Source organism: Protopterus annectens, chromosome 9.part0 (assembly GCF_019279795.1).
Source record: "Protopterus annectens isolate FY-2018-M chromosome 9.part0, PAN1.0, whole genome shotgun sequence".
In the NCBI taxonomy this organism is placed as follows: domain Eukaryota; kingdom Metazoa; phylum Chordata; order Ceratodontiformes; family Protopteridae; genus Protopterus; species Protopterus annectens.
This window is the reverse complement of record NC_056743.1, coordinates 1,357,561,307-1,357,584,291: the sequence shown is the minus strand read 5'-3', so window position 1 is coordinate 1,357,584,291 and position 22,985 is coordinate 1,357,561,307. Positions and strand designations below refer to the sequence as shown.

The 22,985-nt window shown below is 42.6% G+C and overlaps 1 protein-coding gene across 2 annotated transcripts in view; it reads left to right on the top strand.

Annotated features, from left to right (window-relative positions):
* Positions 1-22,985, top strand: part of CCDC105 (coiled-coil domain containing 105) — a 560,734-nt gene that overhangs the window by 183,754 nt on the left and 353,995 nt on the right. For both annotated transcript variants that reach the window (XM_044084342.1, XM_044084343.1), the window contains exon 3: positions 3,795-3,899. In XM_044084342.1, coding sequence (XP_043940277.1) covers positions 3,795-3,899 — 105 coding nt within the window. The remainder of the gene's footprint in view (positions 1-3,794; positions 3,900-22,985) is intronic.

Below are 22,985 nucleotides of genomic sequence, written 5' to 3'. Positions count from 1 at the left end.
GAGGAGCTTGAGAATTTTCAATGATCCATGAGCTAGTAGAAGTGGCAGAGTCGGATCTGAGGATTGGATCCAAACCCAAGAGCTGAGGAAGAATGAAAATGGACAACGCATATGGAACATTATGGTGAGTACATAACTTCTTTTTCTCTCTCTCATGAACCTAAAAATGACGGAGAAAAGATAATCCATACCTTGGATGTCCACAGACAATGCAGGTACTATCTTGATGGAACTAAATCTTTCAGCTCTTCAGCTCAGTTGTTCATTTCTTGTGAAGGTAAGAAGAACGGACAACCTGTGTCAAAACAGACTATTTCCAAATGGTTGTCTAAGGATATTACCTTTTTTATATACTCACCACAACAAATGTATTCCAAGTAGGGTCAAGGCGCACTCTCCCAGGGCCTTGGTTTCATGTATTGCATTTTGGAAAGGGTTGGATTCTAGAAGTATTCACTGAATTTACCGAGGGCAAGGAAATACTTGCCCTACAGCACAAATTTGCCCTTTTCCCCACTGTAGTGCAATCTCAGAGTTGGCATATATAGTTAGGAGGGTGTGGGGGGTGCAGCCCCCCACATTGGGTGGGTTTGATTTGCTTAGCTGTCAGTCTATTGTGCTGTAGGGAAAGTATTTCCTTGCCCTTGGTAAATTCAGCAAATTGCTGAAATTATGTTTTCTGAATTAGGGTAGATGATTAGGTGTTCACTGCAATGCAATTTCGGCAAACTAATGTAGAGCTGTGCTCTGTATGTACCTTTACAAAGCCCTACTAGCTTGATTCTTTCTCCAGGTCCAGATCAAGCTTTGCTTGAACCATTCTCCAGGAGTTCCTGGACTCTTCTCTTTCTACTTCTCAAATATAGTTAGTTATGGTAATCTACCCATACAGCTAAGGCTACTGCAGCAGTGATAATTCGAGTATCTACTGTTATGGTAAGTTAAACTTACACAAGTGTACTTTTCCTGAATTTTTCTACTCGGTCCAAAGCTTCGGCAAAGAAATTTTGCAAGATACCAGGAATCATGGCTTCTCTATCCAGACTCCACATTAGAAAGATTCAGTGGTTACCTAAAATCTGTATGGTTTCAGTATCATCATACCCCTGACATTCCAGATTCCTTTACTGGTAGTTGTAAAAAAGGGAACTGCTTTGGTGGAGATACCAGTTTTATTTGAATGCAGGTCTCCTACTTTCCCTTCCAGCTCCAGCACAGTCTGTAAGTACAAAGACCTAAGACTTTGTTTGGTGAGTAGTGTCTACAGGATCAAATATACAGGGTCTTTGGAACAAAAAGGACAGATCAAAACACATAAACGTAAAAATGGTGATGGCAGTAATACATGCTCTCAACTTCTTCAGTCATCTATGTTTCCCTGGATCATTACAAGTGATTACAAACAGTACCACAGTGATGTGGTACATAAACAGTGGGGAGGGGGGGGGGGGTCAGGATCTTTCACTTTTTGCAGACTGACCATGTCAGCTTGGGATATAGCTTTTCAGCACAGTCTCAGTCTACAGGCATCTTACATCATCTCAGAGAAAACTTTGTGGCAGACAAGCTGAGCAGGATCAGGATAGACCCATATGAATGGAGATTGAATCAGGGAGTTTTCTATGATTTGATACAGCTATAGGGAACACCACAGATAGAGCAATGTGCCTCCATTCAAAATAAATAACTGAACAAATTCTGCTCCAGCACATCTTGCAATCTTGCAAGCAAGCCTTGAAAGTAGATGCATTTTCATTTCCTTGGACAGAAATGTTCATGCATGCTTTTCTACCCTTTCCACAGATATCCAGGGTCATTCTTAAGATTCAGAAGGATTCTCCAAAGATCATTCTGGTGACCCCTCTTTGGCCTAGGCAACAGTGGCTGTACCTTCTTTTGAAAATTTCCAGTGGCAGTTACCACAAGCTTCCTCAGACTGGACCTTCCTTATGAAGGGTGTCTGACTATCTTCTTTACCTTTCTGTCTATGCCTTGCAACCTGATATAGTTTCTTTGTGCCACCTACTGAGTCACTTTCCAGAAGCTGGTAGAGTGCCTCTCATGCCCTGTTCTTTCTTAGTGCAACTCCTTTCTTAGCCTCTTTTTTAGCCAGATAATATTCCTTCCTAGTCTGGTCTGTCTTCTCTATCTCCCACCTTTTTTTGCACTCCTTCTTTTTTTTTGATGATTTCCTGGAATTATGCATTCCACCACCAGATTTCCTTATGTACCTTATTTCTAAACCTGGCCTGGCCACATATCTGCTCTTTAGTCCTCACACATGCTGTTTTGAGGTGCTGCCATTCTTCTTCAACTCCACCTATTTCTTCTTCTTCTTCTTAGGGTGCTAGAGCCCTGAGTAATTCCTTGAACTGCTGTGGTTCAGTTGCCAGACCTCAAAATGTGGGTCATAAAAGTTTCCAAGACCTGAAAATCTCACCTGAGATAGTGGCCTCACACACCATCTCTGACATCCTACTCCCTAACCCTGTCATGGCTGACATCCCAGATGCTTCTTCTGTAGGGCTGGTGCACTGTTAAGGGTAATTGGTTCACGAATAATAGTCAGAGAGGCCAGGCTGTACATCACCACATTGGAAATGAGGACAGTTCTTATATTACTGGCTTTCCTAGATCTCCCTAACTTGAGGTGCGCTTGCCAGACATACTAGCAACATGGCAGTAGTTTTGTACACAATCAAACATGGAAAAACTCATATCTATCCCTTTTTCTGAGAGGCACTGAGGTCATTAGAATGGGCTATGCCCAGCAACCGTTTTTTCATAACTAGCCACATTCCTGCAGAGGCCAGTTCCCTGGCAGACAGGCTCAGTTGTCGTTTACTGATTTCATGCAGGTGGCCTCTGATCGTGTCAGTGACATAGATCTTTCATTGCTGGGTAAAAACTTTCTGTGACCTGTTTACATCCCCAAACAATTGTAGCAACTTCTTTTCTCTCATCACTCTTTCAGGCAACATTCTAGACATGCTTATATTCAAAAATGGCACTCAGTACTCCTTTATGCTGTTTCCCTACTTCCTCATATTAAAAAAAAATCATTCTAAAATCCAGTACCAAAATCTGCCTTAACAGTTTTGTTTCCCTCCACTTTGGCCTCATCTTCTGCAAAAGTAACCCTCCTGACCTACCTGTCTGAAAAGCCTCACCCAGAACTTCACGCCCTACACTTTACTCCATGGTTGCTCCAGTTCCTGTAATTGCGTGAGAGTTTGGTACAAATTTCTCATTCAATTCTACTCAGAGGTCCAGTGCTATGTAAATGTACAGGAGTAAATGAACATACTTCTATATATGGGCCACATCCCAAGGTTCAGATCCTATCACAGCTCTAATGTCAGTAATTCTATAGTACCTTTTGCAGATTGTTGAAAGTGGCTTAAGCTGCTCTTTTTTAAGGTATACCTAGTAGCAATTTTGAACTTTCTTCAAGTAATGTCACTGGCTTACTTGAAATGTAAATAGCTGTTCATACTATGTTTTTTCATAAGGTTTACCTAATTTTATACTTTTTTATGTATAGCTGTTGTCTGTGTTTTCTGTTTTTTTAAGTGTGCTGATTTAAAAGGTCTGCTGAAGAATAGCTGGCATATTTTATCAAATAGAATGCATGTGTAGGTTTTTCAACACGATATAACCACCATCATTGCCAGTACTCAGTCTATGTTTTAACTGTACTTAAGTTATTACTTCTTAAAGCTCTTCTAAACTGTTCTAGAGCTATCTATAGATAGTAATAATTTTTCTTACCCTTCCACATTTTCCCTAATTAGGTACATGATGGAGCAGACCTGTTGTTGGAGGCAGAGAGGAGCCAGCTACTGAAACTGAAGTGGGAATTGGAGGCAAAGCTTGCTAGTACAAACGAACAGTTAAAGGTAAACAAAAGCTGCAACCTGAGCTCTGCTCATTTCCACATTTTGTATGTTCCTCCTAATTCTGCTGAATTATTCTAATAGTGACACAATGAAAGACAGGTGTCTTCAACATAATCCATCATGGAAGAACAGATATCATATTTAGGGGCCTACTGTACTCCTTTGCTTCACTTGGTTCATTATTTATTTATATTTGGTGAGTACACGAGTTTGCTGCGACAGTGATGCCCTTTATTTTTGATATGGAATCTTCTAAAGAACATGGATCATACACACACACACACACACACACACACACACACACACACACACACACACACACACACACACACACACACAGATGCAGTGTGTGTCATACCTGTCAAACTCTAACAGCAAAAAATCAGGACAAAACCAGAAATAATGGGGATACAAAGGCCCAAAAATAGTGACATTTTTTAAAATATTGTTTTTATAAACTTAGAAAGTTGATAGAATAACAAGAGTAACAATATTGTTGTTTTTTTATGACACATAATTAAGTTAACAGTTTTAATTGTTTGGATTTTAATTAATATATGAAAGAAGGATTCTTATTTAATACTATGTTTTTAAAGAAATGTTTTAACTACTTCACTTATTTATTGACAACAAAGTGCAATATATGAAATTTTGTAGCTTAAAAAAGTTTTTGTATGCTGCTGTATGTGGGAAAAGGAAAGGAGGTGATTGGTTTTGAATAATTTTAATTATTTATTAATTGATTTGATTGGCTTATTTATATAAATGAGTGTGTGTGTGTGTGTGTGTGTGTGTGTGTGTGTGTGTGTGTGTGTGTGTGTATATATATATATATATATATATATATATATATATATATATATATATATATACCAAGATTAATAACCAAGATTACTAAGGTCATCTGATGAAGTCTTTATGGGAGAGACGGAAACGCTGTTCCTATAATTGCGTTTATGTGTTTATGTAGTGAGTACAGTTCGTGGATTGTGCATTAAACTTGTTTTTTAATTCACCTCATAGTTTCCGTTTGCTGAGGGATCTGCACTGTGAAGTTGTCCATTAGCATGAATTTTCTGAAGAGTATGAAGTCTGAAACTGAAAAGCATGTAATTATTTATGACTTCCATCCTCAATGATTTGCCAATAATTTGGCAGAAAACAAAAAATGTATGAGGAACACACCAAAAATATGAAGCAAAAATCTGGACAGTTGAGAGGTGTGTGTGTGTGTGTGTGTGTGTGTGTGTGTGTGTGTGTGTGTGTGTGTGTGTGTGTGTGTGTGTGTACTTTCCTTGCACTCTTTTGGGATACTGAACCCTAACCTAAAAGTCATCCATGTCAAACTTAGAGAACAGTAATTTGTAGTTACAGTGAGTCTATTCTGCTACCACCAGGTAATGTGAAGCACAATGCTTCATTCTGTTACTTCCAGTGCTGCTGTAGTAGTGCTAGTTTGATGATTTTTTTTCATTTATCATCATCTGGTCCTTGAATACATCCAGGCCGTATCAGGTAGGATGCTAAGAAAATCAAGACAATTTTTTTCCTATACCACTTAACACCAACCCCTTGCATTGATGCTGTGTGTTGACTTGAAATGGGGAGACTCTGTTCTGGCAGTAGTAATTCACAGATTCATAGATTCGTAGATATTCATGGATATTTAAAGGCAATTTAGTCTTAGGACTATACCAGTACACACCCTTCTATCATACTTCATTTCTCAAGGAGGAATAGGCCAGTCAATTCAGATGTAATTTGCGGGGACATATTCAATTATCCAGTTTCCATTTGAAGGATTCTGGTGAAATCACACTGTTTAACCTGCAGGGAAGTCTGCTCCAGAGATGGGAAGGCACTATGTGATAAACCTGTCTATCCACCGTGTTTTTTTATTTGTTGGTGAAGATTTAGGTATGTGTTTCTGGTGTTAGTGGAAGTATTAGACTTGTAGAGATATATGAAAACTGTGTCTCCAGTGGTGTAGTAGGCTAAGCATAAGTCTCCCCTCCTCACAAGTCTGTAAAATACTATATAAAAGGACAGTGCATACAGACCCTCCAGATAGCTCAGGATCTTTAGCCTTTGATCCTCTTGGCTACAAACCTCTGTGGCCTTTCTAGTTGTTTGATATGTCTAGTGAGGTAGATCCCAAAGGCAACTTTGTACTCAATAACTAGCCTAACTAATGCTGAGTATACAGGAATGATAACCTCCTTAGATCTGGATGATCCTGTTTTGGTAATTAGTTGTGCTAACTCAAAGGATTTCCTAATTACTGTTGTCACATAAAGATCAAAAGATAGGGAGTTCTCAACCCAAATTCCAAAGTACCTAACTAAGTTTTCATTTTTTTAATTGTGTACTAGTAATACAGTATGCTAAGAGATGGGTTCTCTACCAAATGCAAAGATACTGAACTTTTCAGCATTTCATTTTAGCCCATTTTCAGTACACCAAAAATTTACAAGGAAGATTTGCAGCTGGAGGGTTAAGGTACCAGACAGGGATTTAACAAATACTCCCAGTTTGCAACTGTCTGCAGACATAGTAAGTGAGAGGTCCTGGTTTCTTGCCTGGAGATCACAGAAGTAGATGCCAAAAAGGAGGGACACCACACACCACCTTCATACTTTCTGAGGAGGCGTCTGCAACTGGCACTGTACAGGTTCTGTCTGACAATGAATTTGCTGTCCATCTGACCACATAGGGATCTATTTGTAACTCATATAGCTTTCCTGTGATGCCAGCATGAGTTATGGTATTGAATGCCATGGCAGGTCTAGATACACCATGTGCACTGCATGGCCATTGTCAACTGCCCGTGTGACCCTCTTGAAGAAGTTAATCGTAATTAATAGGCAGCATCTTCCCTTGACAAAGCCAGATTGTTGAGGATTAAGTCCAACAAGGTTGCTGATATCATAGTTCATGAGTCAGTTGTAGTACATTCCATGGCCTTCCAACCGATTCCCTATATAGGCACGCAGTGGAGTGCAGAGGAAAGTTAGATGGATGGATAGTAACATAAACCAACATTTTCTTGATTTTGGCTGAGTTGATTTTTAATCGATAAAGTAATATCCACTCAAAGATGGAATTCAAGTAGTTTTCCAAAGAAGAAAATTCAGGTGCAGTGTCCAGAGAGAAAGAGAGGTAAAGCAGAATATCATCCGTATATGACTGAGAGAAGGTATGCCTCCTTACAGTGACTAACCTTAGCAGAAGCATGTGAACAACAAAGGAACCGATATCTAGCCCTTGGGTAAACCACAATCTAGGGGATAGGAACCCAAGAAATGTGATCTGACATCATAAACTGGGTATGATCTGAAATATAAGACAGAAATCAGTTCAGGAGCATGCCAATTAATTCACACTCAGTCAAGGTCCCAGGTTCCATAGTGTTAAAGGCCACCAAGAAATCAAGGACAAAAATACACTTCCCTTGATTCATTCCCATCAGGAGGTCACTGACCACTCAAGTGAATGTGGTCTCCATACTGTGCCTATAGCTAAAGCCAGTCTGGCATGGCTCTAATAAGAGTATAATGCATAAACTTCAAAGCTATTTTCAAAGTAAGCTTTTGAATAAAGGTAAGGTTAGAGAAGGTACAATAACTGTTCAACAAACATACTGCCTTACTGGCATATGGATAGTGGTATCCTGCTACCCTTTCTCTGGCAGTTTACCAAAGTTCAGAGCTTCTCCCACTGCCTGTCTGTGGGTGTGATGGATCAATAACCTGACAGTACAGGGACTGTCTTTCAGACCCACAGACAGAATCCTTTCAGTTTTCTAGTGCCATTGTTAGAGGAGAACCTCTTACAGGACTGCTCCTTACTCTGGATATCTTCAACTGCTGAGCTCAGATAAGAAGCCCTTTTAAGTTTTATTTCCTCCCTCTGCCTTTTTTTTCTGTTAGTGCTGCTTTTTCTTTCTAATTGGGAAATTGTATATGCTTGGAGTTTAATCTTACCGACAGTATGATATTTATACTGTTTATTTTAAGCTAATTCTTGGTTTCTGTGGGGTTTCAACCATTGTATTTTGTTTTATGGCCATTTTGAGTTTCTATACTCAGGACATTTTAGAACAGTTCCTCTCAGAGCCTTGTGCTTCCAGAGTCATGAGTTAATAGAGTCTGCTATTAACAGCTTAATTTGAAAGTTTTGACAGGAAAACTTGTTGTTTTTGCATTTTTTTCCTTTGAAGCTATGATTATTTGAGGTGATTGAGTAGATTTACAGCAGTTTAAATTTTTTTTTGTTTGAACCAAGATTTTGGTGCCGTTTTGTATATTAAACATTTCTGATAGGATTTTTCTCAAGTTTATATTTCACCCTTGTGTAAAGCTGTTTATGCTGCTTTTAACCATTTAGTGCTGAAACTATCCTTTATTTATTAAAACTGAGGAAATTTTGTCACATGATTTTTGTTCTTTGAACTGTATTGCTGAAACTGTTATTTTCTTAGTGCAGTTTTCACAGTATCCCTACAGAAATAGTCTTTATATTGATATTTAGATGGAGATTAGTGGGATTTGTCCAGTTTTTTACTGGGCTGACAGTGCAGCCAGTATTTGATATTTAGCTTGCTATTTTTGTCCCCGTGACTTGATGGATTTCAATACAGTGGCCCCAACACACACACACACACACACACACACACACACACACACACACACACACACACACACACACACACACACACACACACACACACACACACACACCTCCATCTACCCCTTGTAAAGCTAAAAACCATAGAAACAAATCAAGAAATATGCCTCAGCCTATAGCTTGTGACACCACAGTAACCTTGGGCAGTCTATCAAACCACTCATCTTTTTTTTGCCTGCAGGTCCCATGGTGCAGTGTGGTGTTAGTACAACTGCTCATGGCACAAAGGTCAGACACATCCTTCGGGGCTGTACCAGTGGCTGGTTTAGGTATGGGAGAACCAAATTCTTTAGGTACAGGGTGAGTCAGGGGTACAGAATCTGTTGCCAGTGTTGATATGTCCCCTTCTGGGGATTCTTCCACTTGTACAATGCATGGAAAAAAGAGACAGAAGACCCACCACACTGCAGGACTACAGTCTCTGACTGTATTTCCACTTGAGATAGTGGTTATGGTTAGATCCATTGTTCAGGCAGTTGATTACTGGGTGCAAACCCAGGTTATGAGTAATGCATTTCCCAAATGTTGGCTAGATTTATGGATGCATTCAGTTGGGAGCAATATTTGTCTGCCCTGAGATCAGCAGGGTATATGATCTTTTGGAAGATGAGGTACTAGACATGGTGACCGTCTCTCCATCGATCCCAGTGTTGGAGAATGTTTTTAACAAAGCTTGCAATTCTCCTTTGCTGAATGTGTCTCTGCTTAAAAAAAGTGTTTAAGAAATTCAGGGTGTGCTCAACCATGCCTGTTCTCCAAGCCCCCTTGTCTGTGCATCTTGATGCTGTGTCCCCAGTGACATCTTCCAATAAAAAGACTGTGTCTTCATCAAACCCAGTCCATTCAGATAAGCTATGCAAGTGGATAGAATCTCAGGGAAAGAAGCCGGCACAGTCCAGCATGGTAGCTTTTAAGGTGATTAATTGCCAGTGTTTTATATGGAAGTTTCTTTTGAAATGCATGTATACTTTAGATGAGTTTGCTGCATCATTACCTACGGAACAAAAAGTCTGTGTCACATACATTGTTTTCAATGTTTCTCTAATGTCAAAACATGCTTTAAATAGTGTCTTGGAAATGGCCAGTACTGTTTATTGAAATGCAGCAATGTCCATGATGATAAAGAGGTATGCTTGGCTGCACAGTCAAAATTTCTCTGATGAGTTAAAAAATGAGATTATGAATCTTCCACTTGATTCTGATTGTGTGTTGGGTTTAGCAGCTAATCAGATCCTTAAACACTGGGAAGACAAAGGTAAACTGATGCAAAAGATGTTGAAAATGTTTCATATTCCCAAGTTTGCTTCCATTAAGCAGGATAATTTTCAGTGGCCAACAAACAGAAGTCCCAGCTGAACAAAAACCAAGGCACCAAAAAGGATGACCCCCTTCCAACCTATGACTATGTAGAAGGTGTGGCACACATCTTTCCAAAGTCTCCCTCTGGGTGCCCCATCTTGAAAGTTAGCTCTCAATAAGGCAACCCGGCCATTAGTGGTTTCTAACAAATGAGTTCTCAACATTGTTGGCAGAGGTAATGGGTAGTAGTGGAAGGAACATCTGCCTACACTGAAGGGGATGCCCCCCCCTCACACTCCAAATTAGTCTTTGCTATTCCCTCCTATACTCTGGAAAATTCTGGACTCAGGGAGTCATAGTACCATTCCCTCCTTTGGAGAAAATGAAAGATTTCTATTTCAGAATTTTCTTGGTTTCCACAAAAAAGTTGTTGTGGGTACCGGTGTTGACCTATCCATTCTCAATACTTTTGTCAAGGTCCACATGTTCAGGTTGTTCACCCTGCAAACGCTGCTTCCTGTTTTGCTTGAACACTTTTTCATGGTGACCCTGGATTTGAAGGATACATTTCACCATATCCCCTCAAGCGATATCTGAAATTTGTTTTGTCTGATTCACACTGTCAGATCTCTGCACCTTGAGTGTTTACCAAATTACCAAATGCCTTAGTCCAGTAGTCTTGGCATTCACATTTTCCTTACTTGATGACTTGCTGATGTGTACAGAGTCTGTATCTAGATGTTTGGAATTACTAGTGAAGGTCTCAACCATACTCTATAAGCTAGGGTTCAAGTTGAACTTCTAGAAGTCATACCAGTCATCCTCACAAATGCTTGTCTTCATAGGGTGCTTAATTAATTCTGACAAAAGTATGACCATTCTTTCTAAAAACAAGATCCTGTTCTACCAGATGATGTTTCAGGAATTCTCCAGGGGGATCATTGCCTCAGCAAGAGATTTCCTAGAAAAATTTAGGACTGATGGCATCCGTGATTCCCATGATACCAATGGCCCATCTTCACATGAGAAACATTCAGTGGTATGCCTGGAATTGTTGGACCCAGCACCTACATTCCCTGGAATCTCAGTTACCAGTGCTGCCCTTCATCAAAGAGTGACAGTGGTGGAGAGCATAGTTGAGCTATCAGTCCAGGGCTTCCCTTCTTCTCTCCTGTTACATTATAATTTGTCCAGCCACATTTGTCTAACTTCACTTGGGAAGCTGTGTCAATAGGAATGTAAGTGTAGGCCACTTGCAGGCCCAAGGACACATATGCACATCAATATCACAGAAATGTTGACAGTAATTCATGCTTTGAAAGTTCTTCACCACCTTTGGACTCCAAGTCCTCTTCTGATGGTTATGGACAATACCACAGTGATGTGATATCTCAACAAACAATGGGGTACAAGGTCATACCCTGTGTGCTGGTTGGTAACGATGGTCTGGAAGCCACCTTTACAGCATTCTCTGACCTTCAGGCATCATACATCCTGTCAGAGCTAAACATCATGGCAGCAGACTAAGCAGCTCCTTGGCCGACCAGCATAAGTGGCAGCTCAAGACAGTTGTGTTCCAGGATCTAGTCCAGATGTGGGGAATGCATCAAGTAGATCTGTTTGCCTCTTTTCAAAACAGGCAGCTGGAGAAATTATGCTCCCGACATCCTTGCAGTCATGCTTGGAGGACAGATGTAGTCTCATATCCTTGGTATGCAATTCCACCCTTTCCACTGATTCACAAGGTACTTTTCAAGGATCATTGTGGATGATCCTTATTGGCCCAGGCATTCTTGGTTCTCCCTTCTAATGGTACTGACCAAGGGCGATTACCACAAAATTTCTCACACTCTGTATTTGTTCCCACAGTCTCAGGAGTGACTGGTGTACCCTAATTTAGAGCAATTACAACTGATAGCCTTGATGAGTCAGTCTTGACTCCATTTAGGTACTTATTTCATGAGGATATGCAGTAGATGTTAAAGGAGGCCAGAAAACCTGCTATTAGAAAATCTTATGTTAAGAAATAGATGAGGTTTTCTAAGTGGTGCTTAACTGGGAACAGAGGGTCCCTTGAGGTTAACATCTCTCTGATCTTGAAATATTTGTGTGAGCTACTTCATGATGGCTTATCATATGAGTCCATTAAAGTGCAATGTTAAGTTGTCAATCTCGCCTTCATTCTTGCTGGATGGGTTCGGAGCCGACCCTCGGCTCTGACTTGGCCAATACTAAAGCTCGAGAGCTTATTCCACCGGCTCGAGGCTCCCCTATATCCCACAATGCTAGGCAGTAACTACTCAGATCTCGTTTGCCGCTTAGCTGACGAGGTGCTTTCTTCTACCGGCTCTGGCAGGTTAGTGAGTTTTCTTGTTTAAAAAACTTCAAATTTCTTCCCCTATCTTTCTATTTAGTTTAGTTTTTATACAGAGTATCCCTTTAGTTTAAATCGGGTTCCCCTTGTATTTTAATTCCCGTTTTATCCCCCTTTTTAATTTTTAGGCCTTTGGCCCACTCCCTTTTTTTCCCTGTCCTTTCAGTGTGACTGGATTTTTATTTGGTTAAAGGGTGTGTCTGTGTGTTGTGTTTGTGTTTCATACAGCCTTTTCAGGATGTCTGAAGACTTCAAGGTCTCTGACAGACGGTCACACTTCTTGTGTCTATTGCCTGGGACCTTTGCACCTGCAGGACTCATGTGCTGTTTGCCATGCATTCAGCCCTAGAGTCCTGCAGGAACACAAAAACAAACTCATACTTCGAGGCTTGTTAAAGCCTGAAGGCCCCCCGACCCAGTCTGCATCGGGGAAGCCTTCTAAGACTTCCAGGCTGTTGGCTCCAGCTTCAGAGCCATCTCCTGGGAGCATTAAAGCTACTTCGACATCGGCTCCTGCTGGAGTCGATGTTTCAAAGTCTCATACCATTACCTCGGCTCCGGCCGGAGCCGAGGTTGTCAAGACTCAGTTGGCTCCGATAGGCTTATCGGAGCCACCTTCAAAGAAGAGGTCTAGGTCCCCTTCCATCGGCTCCATCCACTTGGCTCCGGGATCCCCTCTTCTGTCAGAGCGGAGCCATAGGTCTCATTCTTCTCGGTCCTCCAGGCTGTCCGACCATGACTTACAAAGGGTGGTAAGTAGACTTCTCAAGTCCGAGGCACTGGCCCAAATGCTGCATAGCCCTACTCAACAGTCAGCGGCTATTCCCATCCCTGATTCTGTTCCTCCTCCGACTCCTTTGAGTTCGGAGCCGGGGCTCATTGGAGCCGTGGCTGTCGGTGCTTCGGAGCCGATACCTTCCCTTTCGGCTCCGTTGTCTGCTCCTATTTCCTCATTGGAGGGATCTCGGTGCCAAGCTTCCCTCATCGTCTCCGAGGGGGCGAGTGGCATCGGACCCTTGTCCGACCCCGTTCTCCCTCTCGGGGCATCGACGCTGGTGAGTTTGGCTCCGACATCGGCCTCGGAGCCGTCCCTGTCGGTGCCGGGGGGGTCCTTGTCTCCTCGGAGCGGGGACCTCCGGCCTTGGCTGATAGGGGCGCCTTCGAGGTCATGCAGAGCGTGCTAGACCCAGTGTCTACCCCACAATCGGCTCCATCAGCTCCTCCCTCTTCAGTGCCTGCAGTGGTTTCTACCCATCCCCTTGTAACAGACTGTAGAGAGCCAGCTCCTCAGGTTTCCCCATTGGGAATATCCTCCTCTTCCGAGGCCTCTCCTGATCCGGTAGGAGAACCCCCTCGGAAGAGACAGTGCAAGAGGAAGCACATTGACTCCCCTGAGTCTATCACCTCTGACACCGACTTGGAGGAATCTGAAGGTTCCCCTCGGTCCCCCTCTGAGGATGTCTCTTTTGCTGACATCCTTGAAATCCTGAAGCAGAGGGGGAACTGGCCCGCCCTTAACCCTTCAGAGGATGAGTCGGTTTACCTCGAGGCGTTTGGCTCTCGCCCTTCCACCTCCTGGGTGTCCCCTCCCTTTGACCCCCTTATGGAAGTGGTGGCAAGGAAGGCTTGGACGGTCCCTGATTCAGTGGAACCTACCCCAAGGAGGCCGTCATAATTTATTACTGCCCCTAAAGAGAAAGAGTTTCTATCTACAGGTGTCTCTGTTGATGCCATGGTGGTGGCCGCAGCCACTAAGAAGGAGTTAGCCTATCCTTCGGTACCTGTCCATCCTCCTAATAAGGAGTCTAGGACCATGGACAGGTATGGTAAGTGGATGTTTTCATCAGCGACCTTTTCCATGCAGTCGCTGAACTACTTGTGTCACTTCACCCGTCTCCAGAGGGATTTGCTCAAGGATATGGGTGAGGCCATGCAGGATCCAACAGCTGAGGGGTTCCAAGACAAAATGAACTCCCAGTTGGCAACCCTGAATTCGATTGTCAACTCCTCCATGCGGCTTATCCCATATGTGGCTGATGGGGCGAGTAGGGCCGCAGGCACAGGTGTAGCTTTATGACGTCACGCCTGGATGCGGCTTTGCAATTTTGCAGACCCTTTCAAGGTGTCCTTCACCAATTCCCCCTTTGATGGCTCAACGTTGTTTGGACCTCAGGTGAAGGATACATTGACTAGGTGCGAGCAGGAAGGTAAGACTCTCTCTGCCGTGGGAGTCCGTTTTTCTACCCCTTCTAGACCTTATCCAAAAGGTCATAGGGGAGGAAAAATGTGGTTCTGCAAACCACAGGGAGTCTCATCTGATACACAAGGTCGATTCCCCTCTAGAGGCAGAGGGGGGAATAACAATAGACACCGCCCTAGGGGCAGAGGTGGTCCGCAAAACCAGGGTAGCAGAGAAACTTTCTCTGATAAACCCTTTCAGCATCCCTGAGGAGCTGCCCGGCTGTCCACCTTCGGAGGCAGTCGGGGGAAGATTATCACTGTACCCAAAAGCCTGGCTTTCCCTCACTCAAGACAAATGGGTACAGTCAATCATATCCGAGGGATACAAAATTCCCTTTATTCACATCCCATCCCAACCCAAAGGATCCCTTCCAGACGTTCCACCCGGTCTAAGGGAACAAGCAGCATTAGAAATATCAAAGCTGCTGTCAAAAAGAGCTATCCAACCAGTCCCAGCAGACCAGCAAGGATCCGGAATCTACTCCAAATTCTTTTTGGTACCAAAAAAAACAGGGGACTGGAGACCAATACTGGATCTCAGCAAGTTAAACAATTATGTCAAAAAAACAAAATTCCGGATGGTCACGCTACAGTCCATTCTACCCTTCTTGGGTCAGGACAATTGGATGTGCTCGATAGACCTTCAGGATGTGTACTACCATATCAAAATGCACAGACGCTCCAGGAGGTTTCTCCGCTTCAGGCTGGGAGCCAGTCACTACCAGTTCAGAGCCCTGCCCTTTGGTCTCACTACAGCCCCCCGAGTGTTTACCAAATGCATGGCAGTGGTTGCGGCTCACTTGAGACGTCAAGGATTCCAGGTGTTTCCATATTTGGATGACTGGCTCCTTACCGCCACCACCAGACATCAACTGCTTCTATCCAGAGACTTCACCATCCAAACCTGCCAAGCTCTAGGCATTTCAATAAATTTCGAAAAATCTGCCTTGTCGCCTTGTCAGTCTATTACCTTTATAGGCGCCACCTTAGACACAGTCCATCTTTCCGCCAGACTTACAGAGCAAAGAGTATTAGATATCCGCAAACAAGTTTACCTTCTACTTCAGTGCAACAAAGTCAAAGCCAGGGTAGTCTTGAAGGTATTAGGACTCATGGCAGCTACTATTACACTTCTCCCCTTAGCTCGTTTTCACATGCGGATCCTCCAGTGGATGCTGTTTACTCAATGGTCCTTCCAACAGCTCCCGATGTCTCACATCATCCTACTAACTCAGGCATGCAAGAATCACCTGTCTTGGTGGATCACATCACCTCAAGTTCTCCAGGGCAGACCCTTCATCCCCCCCCCCAATCGCCATGGTGACAATGGACGCCTCCCTGATCGGGTGGGGGGGCATTTTCAGGGCAGGACAGTCCAGGGCACGTGGCAACCTTTCGAGTGCCACTTGCACATAAATGTCTTAGAGATGAGAGCAGTGCTTTTAGCATTGCAAGCCCTTCAGGACTCTCTTCCCACAGGGACTATTGCAATTCAGATGGACAACACGTCCGTAGTGTGGTACATCAACAAACAGGGCGGAACCAAGTCCTACCCCTTATGTCGAGTGGCACTTAGACTTTGGCAGTGGGCGATTTCTTCTCAGTGTTTTCTGATAGCAACGCACATTCCCGGGAAGTCCAACATGATTGTGGACAAGTTGAGCAGGGCCATTCTCATGCCTCACGAGTGGTCTCTAAAAAAATCAGTGCTGGAAGAGGTCTTTCAAAGATGGGGCCGGCCTTGCTGCGATCTTTTTGCTACTCCCCAAAACAGTAAGTGTCACGACTTCTTCACTCTCTTCCCATTACCAGGCCATCCCACCAGAGACGGTCTAGTCCACGATTGGCCACGGGGACTTCTGTATGCTTCCCCCCCCCTTTCCACTGATCTCTCAATTAATTCAGAAAGCTATCGCCTTGAGAGTCACCATAATCCTCATTGCCCCCTACTGGCCTCAACAGATATGGTCTCCGTTCCTCCATCATTACCTGTTGGAGCAGCCTTGGCATCTGGACCCGGCGCCAGATCTTTTGACCCACCAGTCGGGCCAGCTGCACCACTCCCTTCAATCTCTCAACCTCACAGCGTGGTTTCTCTGATTCCTACCCTAGCGAGGCTTCCCTTAATCTCTCATTCGGTCCGTAACATCCTGATAGCCTCTCACAAGTCTTCTACCAGGAGGATTTATAATAGTAAGTGGAAACGTTTTTCCTTCTGGGCAGCATCAAAAAATATAGACCCCTTCACTGCACCTATCCAGTCTATCCTAGACTTTCTGGTAGAGCTCTTTCATTTAGGCTCTTCCTCATCTACCATTAGAGTACAACTAGCTGCTATATCTAACTTTCATGTAGGTGTCTCGGACTCCAGTATCATGTCCCATAAACTCTGCAATGCCTTTTTAAGAGGTGTTTTTCTGCTCAAGCCCCCAATCAAAGATCCCCCACCTCAATGGGACTTGAATTTGGTCCTAGCATCCTTGATTCTCCCCCCTTCAAACCAGCGGCTTCATGCCCTCTTAAGTTGCTCTCATGGAAAACACTTTTTCTAGTAGCCATAACATCAGCTAAAAGGGTATCTGAACTTCATGCTCTTTGCAGTCGTCCTCCTTACTTAGTTTTCCACAAAGACATGGTGTCCCTCCAGACTAATCCGTCCTTCTTGCCTAAGGTTTCCTCTGAGGCAAACCTAAACCAGATGATTGATCTCCCCGTCTTCTTCTCTGATTATTCCAACAGGTCGGAACAAAAGTTACATTTTCTAGATGTTCACCGCCAACGTAGATATTATTTAGACAGGACTAAACAGTTCAGGAAATCTGATCAGCTTTTCCTGTGTTATGCAGAAGGGAAATTGGGCCTTCCAGTTACTAAAGTGTCCCTTTCAAGATGGCTTACCTCTATAATTACCTTCATCTATGAAATCAGACATCAAAAACTGCCTTTAAGACCTAGAGCTCATTCAACTAGGGCATTAGCTACATCTGTAGCTTTTCAGGACAGACTACCAATAGATTCCATTTGTGCAGCAGCCACATGGGCTTCTCCTCATACCTTTATTTTGCATTACAAATTGGATATGGCCTCCAGAAACCGTGCCAACTTTGGTTCCACTGTTCTCAAGAGTCTGTTCTGATAGGCCACCCGGGGTAAGGTGCTAGGGATGCGTTCCCATCCAGCAAGAATGAAGGCGAGATTGACAACTTAACATTAAGAAGTTATGTACCTACCATAACGTTCCATGTTAGTTGTCTTCTTCTCGCCTTCTTTCTTGCGTCCCACCCTCCTTCCCCATAGCCTGGACAGACAGATAGGAATATTTGGGATCTTCCATTGGGATTTTTTCCTTCCCACATGTTCTACCACCTCTATTCTCCCTTTTTATGTTTGTGGTAGTTTACCTACAGTTTTATATAGAGAGGTGGTTTCTTTTTCCTCTCTTCTCCATTCTATGGAGACCAGAACTGCTTGGTTTTAGCTATCAAATGAGATCTGAGTAGTTACCGCCTAGCATTGTGGGATATAGGGGAGCCTCGAGCCGGTGGAATAAGCTCTTGAGCTTTAGTATTGGCCGAGTTGGAGCCGAGGGTCAGAACCCATCCAGCAAGAAAGAAGGCGAGAAGACAACTAACATGGAACGTTATGGTAGGTACATAACTTCTTATTAACAGTTATCTCTGCCTATCTGCCAATGAATCCCCTCTTTCTTCTTCTCTTTTTGTAAAACACTTCATGAAAGGAGTATAGATTATGAGACCCTTTCGCAAGCAAATTCCTCCATCATGGGATCTCAACTACATTCTGTAAAAATTGACCTTGCCACCTTTCGAACTGGCTGCTCAAGCTGATCTGAGGTTCTTAATGTGGAAAACTGTTTTGATTATTGCTCTGACATCTGCAAGGCAGGTCTCTGAGCTGCAAGTTCTCATGGTGAGACAATCTTACCTGATTTTCCACAGAGACAGAGTTGTGTTACACACTAACCTCTCTTTCATGCTGAAAGTGGTCTCAGAATTCACTTTCAATCAGTCTATTAATCTTGCTGTGTTCTTCCCAGAACCTAAGAATAAGGGAGAGTAATACTTCATGTCTTGAATATGCATCAGCAGCTCAGCTACTACCTTGACAGAACAAAACCCTTCAGCAAGGCTGAAATGCTATTTATTTCCTACACAAGGGCAAATAAGGATCATCCTGTCTCTAAGTAAACCACTGCTTGTTGGCTTTTTTTACACCCACCATTGCAAGCTGAATCCAGGAAGGGTAAAGGCACATTCCACCAGGGCCTTTTCCTCGTCAGAGGTGTATTGGAAAAGAGTGGACTCTAGAAGTATTTTAGAGGCAGCAATATGGTCCACTGTCCATACCATTATGAAGCACTACAAGCTGGATGCCTTTTTTAAATCCAGAGCAGACTTCACTAAGACCATTCTCCAGGTGCTGCTGGACCCTTATCCTTCCACCTCCCAGGTTGAGTACACTTCGGGAATCTATCCATATGCCAGTAACGCATTGTGTTTGTTGAACATAGTACAGTTGTGTAAGTCCTACTTACCTGTAACAGTAGGTGTTTATAGAACACACTGCCTTACTGGCAATACCCACCCACCATCCCTCCCCATTTTTTGGATGTACATAGTTTGGTTTTGGAGATGCCATTGAGTTCTGCTCAGAGACCTTTATTGTTTTGTATGAGTGTGTGTGTGTGCGTGTGTGTGTGTGTGTGTGTGTGTGTGTGTGTGTGTGTGTGTATCTGTGTGTGTGTGTGTGTGTGTGTGTGTGTGTGTGTGTGTGTGTGTGTGTGTGTGTGTGTGTGTGTGTCTGTGTCTGTGTCTGTGTTTTGGTTTTTGGTGTTCGCAAGCTTGCATTTTCATCTGCTCTTCCTGCTGAACCCTAGAAAACTGAAAAGTCCTGTCTGTGAGTCTGAAACACACTCCCTGTATTGTCAGGTGATTGGTTCTTCACACCCATAGGCAGGCAGTAGAAGGGGCTTTGAGCTTTGGTAGTCTGCCAGAGAAAGGGTAACAGGGCACTACTACCCATATGCCAGTAAGGCAGTGTATTCTATGAACATCTACTGTTACAGGTAAGTAGGACATAAACAACTGTATTTTATCCAACAATTTCAAATACAGAGATGTTGTTTGTGAATGAGGGTGACCATAGTCTCCTTCAACAAGGACTGAAACCTCAAATTTCTCTATGAGGATTGAACTATGTTGGTAATAATTGGTCCTGCAACCTTGATGAGTGGATGGGAAACCACAAATTGGCCCCAGAGGTTCCACCCGTGTCCCTCATTGACAGGGGTGACAGGTGCTGACTGAGGTTTCATTTTTGGGCATAAACTCTTGTCTAGGCTTGTAAGGGCCCTAGGGCCATTAGCCTAGTAACCCCCAATGATCCTATTATCCTAGCAAAGTCAGACAGCTTTTAATTACTCTTATAAATCTGGAATTCATAACACAATTGTTTAGGTGCATAGCTAACATAGCGTATATGAGTATCATAAGTAACATATTCAAACTGTACCCAACAAAGTCCAAGCTACCAGTCTCCACTAAGTAATCATGCAGTACAGGTACGCTCTGAGGGAAAGAGCACCTTATGTTGGCAATCTTGTCCACAAATGTCATGGAGCTTCCTCACAATCATCAGAGGAAAAATCTTATGAGTCAACAAACAGGCAGGACTGCACAACTGGTCAACAGCCAGAAAGAGTGCAGCTAGATAATTTAGTGGAAATAGATCTCCCTGGACACAGAGGCATCTCTTTTTTGAGAAACCACTTCTGGTGCAAAACATAATGTTTGTCCAAATCAGATTTGTCCTCTAGGAGGTGAACATTATCCCATCATTGCATAAACTCTGCCCTCGCTTTTGCGTTGATCACAGCTTACTGTCAAACCATTTTTGTGGTTCTACTAATAAATCACATTCTGCACTTTTCAGTGTGGAATCACCCATTAAATTTTTATCGTGGATCCAGTTGACAGTAATTACATCTTGGGTACAGAAAGAGGGGATGGACTGTGGTTAATCTGGAAGGGAAAAACAATAAAAATTGGAATCATATACACTCCAGAATGGATAGAAAGGGCTGCACCTAGTATTCCTTCAAGGAATTTAAGGGAATAAAGGGGTGCCCTGAACTGTAAATGACAGGAGGAGATGTTAATATTGCACTGAAAGAAGGAGAGGATAGATTACATGAAAAAAAGAAAACTTAATTTAACTTGGTAGAAGAATGACTGGAGAGATGTAAGGAGGACAATAGGCTTATTTTCGTTTTTTAGATGAAGAAATGCTTGCAAGTAGACTGGGATTTTTCCTTGTGAACATACAATATATAGTGCAGGTACCAGAATACAATATTAAAATTTAGAAATGATCAATACTGGACCAGGCACCAGTGATGCTAGCATTAATTAAGGAAATCAGAGACAAGTTGAAATAATTAAAGATGAATAGTTTAGGACACAAGAGAAACATAGACTGAAACACCATTGCTAACAGCAAAACAGTTTTGGTGGGGACAAGAGGATAATTTGGGGAATACCTGTCTTGGAAATAAATCAAAGTAAAAAGAGATGTAATGTGTAAGCTGATAAATAACGAAAGTAAGATTAAAGAAACTATGAAACTTGAGCATGTATATGTCATTAAGAGGTCATTTTCATATTTCCCATGGGTCTCTTTTATAGGAAGTTTAAGATATTACACAGTGGAGCTTGCCTAGGTCTTTTTGTTATTTATGCCTATGATGTTTTTCTGAGTAGCCTTTCCACTCGTTTTGTAGATGAAAGAAGATGACTAAGGAATTAGCGAAAAAAATGTGTCCTTTTATGAGATATAGTACACAAGATGAGAACAGGGTGGAAGGCTTAAAATAGATGGGTCAGATACATGAGTAGGAGAGGACAAGACATCAGTCAAGAAGGAACCTGGATTTGATATATGAGGAGAATATGAGCTTATTGGGATTAAGAGAAGAAAGCAGCAGGACAGAAAGGGAAGGTCGCCAAAATCAATGAAGAGAACTGGGATGGTGGTGTTATTACTACTGGAGGAGAATGGGATAGTAGAACCAGGTAACTTCATGCCATTTTCATTGATAAATGTAAATGAAAATAACCTGGCTGAGATTCTAGCCTCAAAACTAGAAGAGTTCTCTCAGAGGCAGTATAGACAAAGCAGGGTTTATTTTGAAAGGGACAGTCCACAGATAGCTGGTGACTGGTGAAGGTTTTTCTGGCTGTTCCCTTACAGTTTGTTGCCATTACTCATCAAGGTCTCAGATTAGTGAAAGTTTCAACTGCCTGTGTTTTCACCAGGGGACAAACCCCTCTAATCACTCATGTGAGGGGCTTTGCCACCACACCTCTGTTACTTATCTATATCAACTTCAACTCTGAGGTTGCAGTACCTAGAGAAAAGAGGGACAAATGCCTCAATGAGATGATCTTTCATCAAGTTAACCCCATAATAAGTTGTACTACAGGAAACTGTAGTGTAATCATTTCTGACTAGGATATATACGATGGGATTGAAGGGGGCAAGGAGAGTACCTTTTGTTGTAAATAATGCTTTCAGTCTCATAGAATGAGAATATAAAAGCAAGGTATCACAGGAAACAGGACTGGTGAATAGATTCAGGAGGAGGAGTGATGCAGTATATGTCACCCAGAAATAGGATTTAAGTTGAATGGGTAGCAATCAAAGAAAGTAAGGCTGCAGAGAAGTACAAGGTACGGGTACCGTCTATCCTCAATTCTGATTGTGTTAATTAACGATATGGTAGAAAGCTGGTTGAGAAAGAGACTGGTAGATGAGGAAAAATAAGATGAGAGTAGGCATTCTTTCTGATAGTCATGGATGTCTGGACTTTGCAAGTGGATAAGATAGAAACAGTACTGCATGTAGTCACTGAAGAATTTGAGAGGTTTCAGAATGAGCTAGGCATAGAATACAGCAAGAATAAGAAGAATTTTAATTAGAATGGGGCGCATCAGAAAAAGGATGGAATGAAGGATTAGAGAGAAAACCTGCAGCTATAAATTAGGAGGGTGTGGAAGTATAGGGACTATGAAACTGACATCAGAGAAATATTATTAGAAAGCAAGGAGGTATCGATTACTAAAAAAGTGGCAAGTTATAAGTGGAACATAATGAGAAGAATGAACATAGTAAAAATTATTGTAAGCTTGAGGACTGGCTATCTGACCACCCACACCTTGGCAAGATGGAATGATAAGGCTAGACATAAAGATTGTGTGATGGTTTTATTTGGGAAGTAGGGAAACTAAGGATGGTATGAGACGGAATAAGAGGTAGCAGAAGCCAAGCTGAATTGGTTATGCCCTGGTAAACAATATATATAAAACAGTGCTGTAATATGCAGCAATGATTAAAGGGAGTGGGTAAAAGGGGTTGGAGGACTCCGAGTTAGACCGAAGTGAAAAGATAAGGGGAAGAGGAGGAAGGAA